The following is a 12250-nucleotide window of genomic DNA, read 5'->3' on the forward strand; positions in this document are numbered from 1 at the left end:
GTTAGAATACTACAGTAATTTTCCCGGAACTGCTTCCTGGTAAATCAGAGGCGCATTGTCTAACCTTTGCTTACTTTCATGGTTTAGGTACCAACTACGACTATGTGCGTGAGTTTAAAAGAAGCACGGGGACCTGGCATCACACGAAGCCGCTCCTTCCATCTGACCTTCGCCGCACAGGGTGCGCGGCCTTACGTATTGCAAATTGCAAGCTTTTCCGCCTGCAGCTTCAGCAAGGCTTATTCCGAATTCGTGTTCATTCACCTTGAGGAGGATGCAGAGCAGAAAGCAAGGTCCTGCCCCGAGCGCACCATCACATAGCTGGACGGAAAAGGGAGCAGAGATGCACCTAAACTTGCTCTGTGTGCTGGGCTGCGGTATGGTAACTCCGCGGGGGTCTTATAGTGCTTAGGAGCTTGAGCTTCTGCTCTTGTTTGGAGACCATGTCACTGCTGAAAGACTGCCTGGGAGGAATCAGTTCCTCCAAGGAGGTGTGTCCGTAAACCGTGGAGCTAGTAAATTATATCAAAAGGAACAGAGTGGGAATTGGTATGATGTAAAGTATCCAAGTTAAAACACTAAGGTACGTTTTCCCTGAAGGGAACTCCTGTCTGACTGCTGTATTCAGCACGTGGCTTTGGTAAACAAACAGAAAATCCAAATATGCAAATCAACACATCCAAAAGCATACCAAGATTGCTTTTCTACCACACTTGGAAGGATATATTATGCCTCACCCTGTCCATTGAATTTGTGCCTAAAATGTTAGATTGGACTCAATGCCAATTAGTCTCCATTTATTACTAGTGCTCTGTCCTAAGAATCTTTTTAAGACTGTATTATGATGAATTGAAACTGAGATAAAATTTCTCTCTCATGATGTTTTGTCTTAGTCGTGTAAAGATCCAGTAAATTGTTTAGTCAGGTCACAGCTCTTGTGTGAACTTCAAGGAAGTTGCTAACTTCTCTCATTTTAGATTAAGATATGTCATGCCATAATTTCTGGGGTAGTACTTTCGGAGTTGTGAAGGATCTCATGCAGTGCCATTCTTCCTTTCCAATCGATCAAACCATTTTATAACTATAAGTGGATAGGAGATTTTATAAAGGAAAGATCTGAGTCAGATAAATATTAAAGGGTCTGCTATGACTTTAAAAAAAACTGTTCAGATAAAATACATAGGGATCAAAACCTTTTTAATATAATCCGTCTGAAAGCACACAAAGTCTTGTTTACTACTGTTTAGAATTTGAAAATGTGTCTTAGAATGCAAATCTGTGTTGAGAATCTGGTCTTTGTGATAGAGTATTCCCAATGCCGTTCACTGGTAAGAGTTTTAGACAAATTATGCTATGCGTAACGTTTGGCTGGTAGACTAAACTACCTCAACTTAATTTCATTCTGTTCATAGTAGGCCAATTACTCTTTTTCCTCTTTCCCTCCTTTCCTATCACTCATTCCCACCTCCACCCACTCCACCCCACTTCCCAGAGAAGAGTTCTTTCATTAGTGAAACTTACCTTGTAAGATATTTTGTTTTCCATTCAAATTATACCACCTTGGTGTGAAATCAGGGACTTCAAAGTGTTCGATTACTTCATAGTTCAAATTTTATGCAATATCAAATTTCTTATCAATTTAATATAGAGTACTTCATTTCTAATTGTTTTCTATAACTTTTTTTCTCTTAGAATATGGCTCTAAGCAGTAGCATTTTGTCTTAATAATTACTAAATGTATAAATACATCCTTTGGTTGTAAATTTGAGAACAGGAATATCTTCCATGTGGGGAATGTTTGTATGCAGTTAACATGCATATGAAACATCGCTTGTGTGTTCCCACCCATGGACAGGAAAAGGGGTGAACTCTCTGCAGGTTTTTGTACACCTGCTGGAAGTAAGTTAACACAAAAGTCATTACCTAGGGCCAGGCTTGGGGTCCTGAAGGATGTTAATGCGGCACCTTAACTCCCCGGTGTGGCCAGGAGGTGCCAGGGAAGAGGAGGCATAGCATTTTTATCTTGCGCACCAGAGGCACAGGCCAGGTGTGCCGCGGTGTGCATCCTGGCAAAGGCAGCGTCAGTGCCAGGCCTGGGATTGTAGTGTGTGTGTCAGCCCACTGTTGTCCGCACGTTCCCATGCTATGTGGCCACCTCAGAGAAAGAGCACTTTCTTTTTACAATTAGATACTAGTTTTGGAGGAAACAATTTACGAGAAAGTGCATGTGCTTTGGTGGACTCTCGCATTCAGAAGCTGCAGTCGGCACGTTCCAGAGTCCTGACCTGTGTCACAGCCTTGGTGGGCAGCAGTGCTCTTTCTCCAATTCCTAAAGTTTAAAATCCTTCCCAGTCTACATCAGGCCTCTCCAAGAAGACAATGCATTATTTAGGAATGAGTGAGTCCTATCGCAATGTTATCAGTGCCTGCATGACTTGGTCAATTCACTTTAAAAAGGTTTTTTTTTTTTTTAATTTAGTTATTTGACACTGTAGCTGCAGAAATTAGATAATGTTTTATAAAATAAATTTGCCATTTAATATGGGATGCAATAACAAACAGAAGCTGCTAAGTGCCAAACTATTCCTTTAGTGTACATAGATACAGTACTATCGTGTTAAAGCATAGGGCTGTGTTGAATTTTATTATGTTCCAAAATTAATCTTGACTTTTTTGTAAATTACACTTATTTCAGTCTTGTAAATTATAACTCATTTCATGCAGGTTTGTGTTTTAGCATTCCACTTAAGCCTTGAAACTTTGTTTCTTGATAAATTTGGGGTGGTTCTTTCTCTTCAAGGCACTTTGACCAGGTGTGTGTTGCCTTTGGCAGCTGAGGATAATCTTACAATTTTAAACACAGTATCTTCGGGGAAGTGCAATTTGTTTTCCTCATCCCACCACAGAGGGAGGCTGACTCGGGTTAGAGGAAGTGGACATTTAAAGGAGCTCCCCTTGACTGCAGTCTAAAGTAGGTTTGTTTGTTTGTTTGTTTGTTTGTTTAACACATCCAAACTTGGGTCTTTCAAAGATTCAAGTGTTTAATTTAAAATGAAGTGTTTGCTTTTATGAGTGCTTGTATCCTATGAGAGGAGAAAGTGTGGTGGAGACAAGCGCATGAGCAGCGTGTGCACCGTTGTGTACGCTGGGCCACGTGGCTTGTGGGTCTGTGTGTATGTTTACTTTTTGAATTGTGGTTCCAAACTACAATACATTACTGTCTCCTGGTGCTTCAGATAAATTCTTGAGCCTGTTGACCCTTAGTATATACTACTGTGTTAGATTCATGTTGACTGTAAATATGGAATTATTTGTAGTGTGAAATAAGTTTTACTTGGTGTTTGCATTTCTCTTCTGTGGCAAGATCAAAAGCAGTGTTTACCACCCAGGGGTTGGTTTGCTGTAAAGATTTGGCCTAAGAAATTTGGCTTGGTATTTCACTGGTGTGAGGAGTTGGTAACCCCCGTGGGGTGTGCTGAGCAGCATGTAGTGTGTTGAAGAGGTCTCTACGCTGCACTGTCACTATACTAATGGTACCTCCTTTGTCGATGGTTTGGAAGTGTGATTTTTATGATTTGTAAGTTGAGGAGATTCCCTAGGCCACCCATAGGAACTGCAATCTTTGTCTAAATGTGGCAAGGACAGGGCTGAGCTCCGGCAGCTCAGTTGCTCAGGGGCAGTGAGGTAAGTTTCCACGGAAGAGCCCAGCTACCTTGGTCCATTCATCTTCCTACCCAGTCTACCAAACCAGAGACTCCCAGAAGTTTCCCAAGGAGAGAAGAACCCAGCCTGTTAGCTGCCAGGATGCCCACTTTCCTAATGAGAGGTTCCTTGGTCACATGAGGACATTTGATTATCTGGGGGAAAATGAGGTGGCTCTTCCACTATAAGGGCAGAAAGGCAGTGAAACCCCCAGCTAACTGCCCTGGGGAGAGACAGGCGAGGCTGCTCTCTAGGGCTGCCCCAGAGCCACAGAGACCCTGAGGACAGCAGTGACAGATGGGTCAAGAGTAGCAGAGCCTGCCCCTGGGCCAGTGGACAGATGCTCACTGAGCACCTGCCAAGGACTGAGCTGTGCCTGGGAGCTTAACCATGAGGCAGACATCATGCCGCTCTCCCTCTCCAGCTGCTGTATGTGAGCTGCAAGAGGACCCTTTGTCATCTGCTGATCTCAATACGTGCCACATAGTAGGTAGTCAGTAAATGTTTGACAAATTAATATTATCCCTGTGACCAAAGTGATGCTCTTCACCACACTGAAAAGTGACTTCCCTGGATTTTAAATGAGGAGTTTTGTGCACAGACAGGCTAACCTTCTGTGGCGCCAGGGAAACTAATGCAGAATAAAAAATGCAAAGTGCCTGATGTGGGTGCACAGCTGTGTCTCTCTGGTCTGTAGGGTTTTTGAGACCCTAGGCCCAGCACGCCTGACATTCATCATGTTTAATGTTAAGTTTATTTATTGCTTTTTATAATGGCACCAAAATCTTTTCCAGAACATACTACTTTGATCCTCGGATCTCTGTGATGGGTAAAGTGTGGCTTCATTTCTCACTTCAGGTTGGAGCAGGAACCAAGGGCAGAAGCCAGGGTTGTGGGTTATCAGTTCACTACTCAGCCTAGTAGACTATTGCTTGATTTTTCTGGGCTTGCAATGTAAACTCCCAGACAGTCCTTTGCAAGTGACACAGGTGTGAGCTGAAAGATCTTTGGTTTTCCTTGTCACCTAGAAGTAAGAAGCATAGGAACTCAACCAGGTTCAGGCACAGAGGTCACGTCTGAGAGAGGCAGGGTGACCTGTGAAGATCCAAAGCTTCCTGAACTTCCCTCTCACCCCAGATACTCAGGCAGGGGAAAGAATCTCTAAGAATGTTGAGGAAAGTGTTTTGCTGGCTTTTAGTAATCCCTGAAATATTCTCTACAGCTTTTTTAGAAATTATAGGTGTTCATTTTAAGCCCATCGCAGCATCATGTTGTTTCTAATAGCTCCATCTAGGGGCCCAGGAGGACTTCACTGGCGCCTTAGCATCCTGTGGTCCAAGGTGCTCAGTGTAACAAAGTGTTTTGCCTGTTTTTTTTTTTTTTTTTCAGTTCTATCATTGAAGTCCTTCAAGAGATTAGACTATAAAATTCTCTTTCTCATATAAGAGAAAACTATAAACTATATCATGTAGTTATTTAATGAGAAATGGTTGTCTTTTTAAAAAAAATAAAAACTATTCTTTTTAAATTGCTGCTCAACTGAAATTTGGCCTAATGATAAATTTTGATACGGTTATCCTCTTTATTAAACCAAGTTGTTGAGTTTCCATTTCTACAAACATTTTGCCCATAGCAAACCTGCATTTTGCTTTTCCACATCACTGTGATTTGAATTAGAGAAGGTGAGGGCAGAAGGGGCCACATCCCAGACTCCGGCCACTGCCCACCTGGGTCAGGTGAAGTGGGCACCATCACCAGCCAGAGGACTGATGTAAGTGAATAGTCACTTCAGATCACTTAGATCCCAAGTACATGTGGGTTCATCTCTGTCACTTGGTGAGCTATTTACTTGGGCCTTATTTTTAGCCCTTTAGTACAAATCGCAGGTTCGGGTTCCTTTTATTGTTCTTACTCAAAAGATACAAAAAGACAAAACTTAGAACTTGGATTAGGTTTTTCCAGTCATACAATGCACTTCCTGTTTAATCGGGTGAGAATTACACGCATCAATTCCCGTTCTTTGTGTTCTCAGCTACCTCGCCTTGTGGTGTTGTGCTTGATCCCCTGCCAGTTCAGAAGAATTCCACATGTTCTGCCCTTTAGCAAAAGCCAGAGAGCTAGCAGTGAGTGGCCTCGGGGAACATGAGTCGCCAAGGCCTGTTTTCCATTTTACTCCTTTTTTAAAAATAGGCACTTTTAATCAGGGGGAACAAGGATTCTCCTAGAGCTACTGCAAAGTGATTACTTGAAACTCGACTTGAACTTCAAAGAGTCTTTAAAAGGCTGTGTTTTCATATAGCAGAAAAGTAGTCTATGTAAACTCCACTGCTGTGCAAAGCAGAGGGCTTGGTTTCCATGCCTGTTAGGCTCAGACAAGAAAACGTGTCCTTCTGTAACTGGACACACTGTCTGGAACCTAGGTACTAAGGCTGCTGTTTTTTATTTCCTGTAAGGTGCTGCTATTTCCCAAGGCCGTCTTTCCTTTAGTCCTGATAACCCAGGATTTTAAAATGAAACTCTGGGGTGTTTCCCAAGTACAACCCCATTGAGGTTGGCCAAACTATATAGAATTGGGTTTTGCTTAAAGTCACAAACAATCTGGTTTGTCCCATGTGTTGGCTGATCTCCCTCAACTTCCTCCTGTCTGTGCCTTCACACCAGTGTCTGTCACCTTACCTGCTTCCTAAGTCAGGAGGAAGGGGCTGGAGCTCAGCAGTTATGGACAGACCCTCCCTTCCAGGAGATAGTTCTCGTGGGAAGGAGCTAGTTGGGGCCAATGGAAGGCTTCACTAACCCTTGGTGGCCAAGGTTATGCCTATTTCTGAAGCCTTGCATACACAGAGTGACTTAAGCAACAGTAGAGTCTCTGTCCTTACCCTTGAGTAAGATTTAATTAGTATGCCTGTGCTTCTCAGAGTCAAGGGCTTGCTCCCCCAGGCAGAATGGCAAAGCTTCTCCAGACAGAGTGCATGAGCCTTCTGCTGATCTGCAGCAGACACAAGATGGTTCCTGTGAGTGGCCACAAGAACAGTCCGACTCTATCTCTTTTATTTTGCCCCAAACTCTCTTATTTTAGTAATTTTGAGGAAATCTCAAACCTTTAAATATTTAATCTATGTATTTTCCTGAGTAGTTCTACCATGGAGGGTCCGTGACCTTGGGAAGCTCTTTAGCCTGAGGCTCAGCTCCATTTCTTACCTATAGAAGTAGGATGACCTGGGTACGCACCTGTAGAAGTGTGGAAGGAGAGTGCCTGCACGAGGTCATGCCGATTAACGGAAGGGATGGTCCTTGCACACATTGGTGGCAGCTGTCACTGCCCTATTGATTCTGTCAGCTAGCAACACAGGAAGTACCCAGAGGCACTGGGTGGGCAGGGGGCTGCTCAGTGCTGAATAGCCCAGGCCTCATGGCCTCCTTTATTCCAGTGTCCACCACCAGAGGAGGTGAAAGTAAATGTCTGCTGGGTGCCGTGGCGCAAACCTGTAATCCCAGCAGCTCAGGAGGCTGAGGTAGGAGGATCGAGAGTTCAAAGCCAGCCTCAGCAACTTAACAGGGTCTTAAGCAACTCGGTGAGAACCCGTCTCTACATAAAATACAAAAAAGGGCCAGGGATATGGTTCAATGGTTAAGCACCCTGGGTCCAATCCCCAGCACCAAAACAAAACAAACAAAAAAAAAGTATGTTTATGTTTATAAAATTACCCACTTTCTGTACCTAGCCCCCTCTGTCCTCCTTCATCTCTGATATTTATATTCAGGATAATTCTAGATACCTGAAACATCTCACAATATGGGTTTAGAATATTTAGAGTTTTTATAAATAGCCTTCTGTTAAGAATTTGCCTAATGAAGTCCTCCAATAGCACTTAACATTTTTTACCAAAATTGAATTTTTCTTTTGTTTTTTTTTTTCATTAAAATATCAAAGATAATGGTCTGTATTGGTCAAACAAACTGGATATTTTCTAGATCTTTGTTTGAAATCAATAGACCTAAACCATGATTTCTTAACTTGGATGTTATGTGAAACTTAAAAACAAGCAAACAAACCAACAAATTTGTGATGTATGTGTGAGTGTGTGTGTGAGTGTGTGTGCACTTTTGTACCTTCAAATAGAGAAGGTTATTACCAAAAGTGAACTTTTTTATCCTTTTATAATATCCCTCCCTTCCAGTTCAGATTCTGAGGCTGGTGGGTTTAGCAGTTGTGATGTGCCCAGCTGATGGGGATTTCAGTAAGACATTCGGTGCAAGTTTTTGCTCTCTCTGTGACTAAGAGAAGGGAGTAGGAACCAGGCCAGCGAGGCTGAGGACCAGACCCCAGTATTTTCATTAGGAACTTTATGTAAAAACAGAGCAGACAGAGCAAAGCGCAGGGAGGGATCTGTGTTGGCTGTTCAGATCCACAGTGCTCTCTACAGGGGAAGGCGAAATATAAAGTCTGGGTCTGGGTCCAGAAAAGCTAGTGGCTGCCTGAAAGAGGGAAACCGTTGCAAGTGGGTTGTTGCCCATTGGAACGTGGACGGGCTGCTCAGCACTTGTCTGTGTGTGGGATGAGGCCGAGAAGGGGTCTGCCCACTGCTTCTTCTGTGCTGCTTGCTCTGCCCAGAGTGCCCACTCCAGGTGCACAGTCTGAGAGGATGCCAGCAGGGCACAGAGGCAGCTGTGACCAAAGCCTCTGAAGGCTTAGGAAGGAGCAGATGTGCATGTTCCAGAGCCTCCCTCAGCCAGCAGGCAGAACTCGGGGACAGAGCTCATCACCTTTAGGGCTTTCAGGCAGAGCTGCCTCAGGGTCAGCTGAGTGCTCTCTTCTGACACCGGCAGTGGGTGGGGGGCCTGCAGCCACTCTGCAGGCAGAACAGTCTGTGGGCACTTCTACCTTGAGAACAAGAGCCCAGAGCAACTTGCAAGTGGAAGACTCTGCGGTCATTTGTTCAGTCAAAACAGGAAAAAACAATGTTCACATGTGAGCTTGGTGGGGTGGGGTGAGAGGAGACCATGTTCCTTCTGCTCTTTGCCCTGTTCCCTGCCCCTCCCTCCCTCCACCCATCACCTCTTCAGCTCCTTAGCTGTGGCAGTGGCCACCCCAGCAGCCCTGTCAGTGTCTGCACCTGGTCGTGCTGGTTCTAGTAGAACTTTCAGGAATGGTCTCACTTCTAGAGATTCCCCTAAACTGTACTGTCCTCTAGAGGCACAAGGCTGGCTCGCGTGTGTTTGGTTTAAACCCCACACTGCCCCCACAGACTTAAGAGAGCTGAGGCGGAAGTTGACCCAGGCAGGCGGGCCTCGGCCAGGGCTGGGCTGCCGGGGCCGTCCACCTCCCCTGGGCCTCATTTGCTGGGGCATCACTTTGTCATCCCTTGAGGAGATTTGTTCTTCTCGTGGCTTCATCTTGTCCCTGCTCCAAGGAGAGTCCACTGCAGATCCCCCTGTGTTCTTGGGGGACGGGTGAGCCGCTCACTCTGACTCTGCCCAGAAACAGGCGACCCTGGGTCACGAGGAGCGGCTGTACCTGAGGGCCGCACAGCCTGAGATACTCAGTCGCTGTTGTTGGAGCCAGTGTTTTCTCTCTGTGTCCACTGACCACCCAGGGATCCCGCGAGGAGGAGTCTCTTTGGGAAGACAGGCCCTTCCCACAGTCATGCCTCGTCCTCTGCGTCCAAGGGGGAGGGTGTGGGGCCTGCTGACAGCCTCCTTAGCCACGCTCTTCCCTCTTAGTAGCTTTGCCCCCCACCCTTTTCTTCCATCCCACCCTTTTCCTGGCCTAGTCTTCTAACTGCTGGAATTAGGTAGCAAAAAAAGGACAGCCAACATGACCCTTCCAGCCCCCAGCCTCATGATGTCCAGGACGTCAGCCTTGTGGAGCTTGTAGGGACAGCATTCTCCTGTAGCCCTGACCATGCCTTTCTGCTACCATTTCCCATGGCCGGCCCACCCTGTCTGCAAGAGCACCAGACCCACCTGGCAGGCCCAGCAGCATCCCAGGTCTGAATCCGGACCTCTGAGGCCAAGGCACACCCCAGCCCTGAGCAGCTGTAGCTTAGAGCAGGCACCCTGCCCGCCTGCCCTGGAGGCCGCGGGGCTCCTCTCTGAGCAGGGGAGGGGCAGACACCAGGCCTCACATACTACCTCAGCACCCAGCACCCAGCAAGCACTGTGCAGCCCAAATTGTCCAGCGAGACGTGCACAGGGCCCAGGGTGCCTTTCGGAAACTCTTAACAAGCACTCCACCGTGTCCTGCCTGCCCAGCACAGCCAGGGCCTCGGTGGACTCTGTTCTCTGCGTCCTGTGGAACGTTCCAAGAGCGGACTGGGGCCTTTTCCTTCTTCTCTCTTATTTAGCTCTAACTTAAACACTCCACTCCTGTACTCCAAATGGGAGTCGAATTGGAAATCAGAATTGCTCATTTACTTGAGAGAAACCATCTTTTTGTATTTTTGTCAGAAGGAATTTTTGCTTCAAAATAAGCTCTAGAAAATATGCTATTAATTTAGCATAGCTCATTGAACTTGACTCTTAGGCTTTTGTTTAAAAAAAATCATGGGGGCTGGGGTTGTGGCTCAGTGGTAGAGCACTTGCCTAGCATGTGCAAGGCCCTGGGTTCAATCCTCAGCACCACAGAAAATAAATAAATAAATAAATAGAGATATTGTGTTCAACTACAACTAAAAAAAAATATTTTTAAAAAATCATGGTATATGGGACAAAAGGGTATCATTAGCTTTAAAAAATAAATGCATAACCTCTATTAGGTATATTAAAACTTCCCTTTCCAACAGGGCATCACAAAATTCAAGCTCTCCATGAAAACAAAGGTCATCTAAATGCCACGGGTAAATGATTTTCTGTAGGGAAATGCAGCAGGTGGCCTTTAGTTGAGAAAAGCACAGGCTATTTAGCAGAACTTACTTAGTTATTAGAGGCTTTTTCTGCCCATGGGGTCTTTTCATGAATTTTGAATTCATCTAACTCATCCTTTGTTCAGTTCCTCCCTCCTGTACACCATCAAGTCACCAGTGACAGAGTGAGGGTCATTCTGTTTTGTCTCATACCATTTGTGAATTGTGACAGCCATTAAAAAAACAAAAAACAGCCCTGCGTGGCCTCTCCAGAGGTGTGGGCAGCCCTGCAGCTGGTTCTGCAGGTCATGGGCACGCACGGGGTGGGGGGGGTGCAGAACCCTCCGTACCCCCCACTCCCTCCCTTGTGCTCATCAACCTCACTGTAGAAGCTGCGCAAGGGCAGGCTGGGACAGACTTTGTGCTGTTGCTGAGTGTCACTAGTGACACAGACGTTTGTTCCCTCTGTGAATGAGATGGTCCTGGTCCACAACCCACGCAGCCTGGAGATTGGCTTGCTGTCCCAGCATTGGTCTTCTGCTAGGAGAGAAGGCTGTCCGGGAAGTTCCTTAAAACAAGATTGTAAGTTCAGGGTGACTCCCCCGAATTTGGGGGCTGCTGTTTGCAGGCGGTCCTCGCCCAGCAGAATGGCCCATCTCACTCTCACTGGCTCCTGCCTATAGTGTCCCCGGCACCTAGTATATGACTGTCGCCCGGGTAAAGGACTGGCTTTTAGCACACTCTTGTCATGTTGATGCTTTTAATACCATAGGGAAAATTCCATAAAGACCATTTATAAATGCCAAATTAAAAAAAAAATCATCCTGTTAAGCCCAAATCTGTGTGATTGACATGGTACATGGTACGTGCAGGACGGTTTTCAGTTTGAATCCTGCAGCTTTTGTTGCCTAGCGAAGGTCCAGGCTGGGATGTCTCCTTCAGCATGTGTTCAGACGCACGGGTACTGTGTATAAGAAGGTACCCAGAGAGCCCTCCTACTAGAAAACAGGGATTTGCAACGAACATGCAGAAATGATGTTATATAGGAAGTTCAAAATATTTGAAGGACCAGAAGGTTGCCACTTGTAAAATTGTACTCCTCAAATTCAGTAGGATAGTAGAGAAATTGTGCTAACTTGATTTCTTTGAAATGTCACGTCATGCATCTTGTGGTTCAAATGTACCAGTTTGTTCTGTGGAGTAATTTTCTATTCCTTTGCTGGTATGAAATTTAGCAAAGTTTGAAGTAATTTTTAATTAGTAACCTTTCTTACAAAGTTGCTTTATGGTTTACAAGTAATTCTGATGCAAAAGATCATGTCAACTTTATTAAGTAGCACGCACTTTGTTTACATGCTTTGGTATGTCGTGGGGTAACTATGGGGTCGATCCCTTCTCCCGAGCACAGGACCTGTGCAGTGGGGGACATATTGCCATTGTGCTGTTCTCTTGTACCAAGGATCAGTGAAAGTGTTTTATCTTTTTTACGTAGTTTGTAATGACTGGATTTTATAACTGTAAGAAAACAGAAACAGAGTGTTGTATTTTGATCTGAAATTTGTGTATGGTAAAGTAATTTTGTTTTATGTATTGGAAGTTCATTTAAAACTTGAAATATTTTCTAGAAGGGTACTGAACAAAATGAATTGTCTTTAAGCTGTTTAATTAACCTAATAAAACAATTTGATGGGGAAGGCATTCTAATT

General features: G+C 45.0%; 1 protein-coding gene across 2 annotated transcripts in view; it reads left to right on the top strand.

The window, feature by feature from the left end:
- The window catches only part of Gan (gigaxonin), a 76036-nt gene extending 63794 nt beyond the window's left edge, over positions 1-12242 (top strand). For both annotated transcript variants that reach the window (XM_078032724.1, XM_078032725.1), the window contains one exon: positions 88-12242. In XM_078032724.1, coding sequence (XP_077888850.1) covers positions 88-269 — 182 coding nt within the window. In that variant the 3' untranslated portion in view covers positions 270-12242. The remainder of the gene's footprint in view (positions 1-87) is intronic.
- Positions 12243-12250: the final 8 nt, after the last annotated feature.

This window comes from Ictidomys tridecemlineatus, chromosome 15, assembly GCF_052094955.1.
Source record: "Ictidomys tridecemlineatus isolate mIctTri1 chromosome 15, mIctTri1.hap1, whole genome shotgun sequence".
In the NCBI taxonomy this organism is placed as follows: Eukaryota; Metazoa; Chordata; class Mammalia; order Rodentia; family Sciuridae; genus Ictidomys; species Ictidomys tridecemlineatus.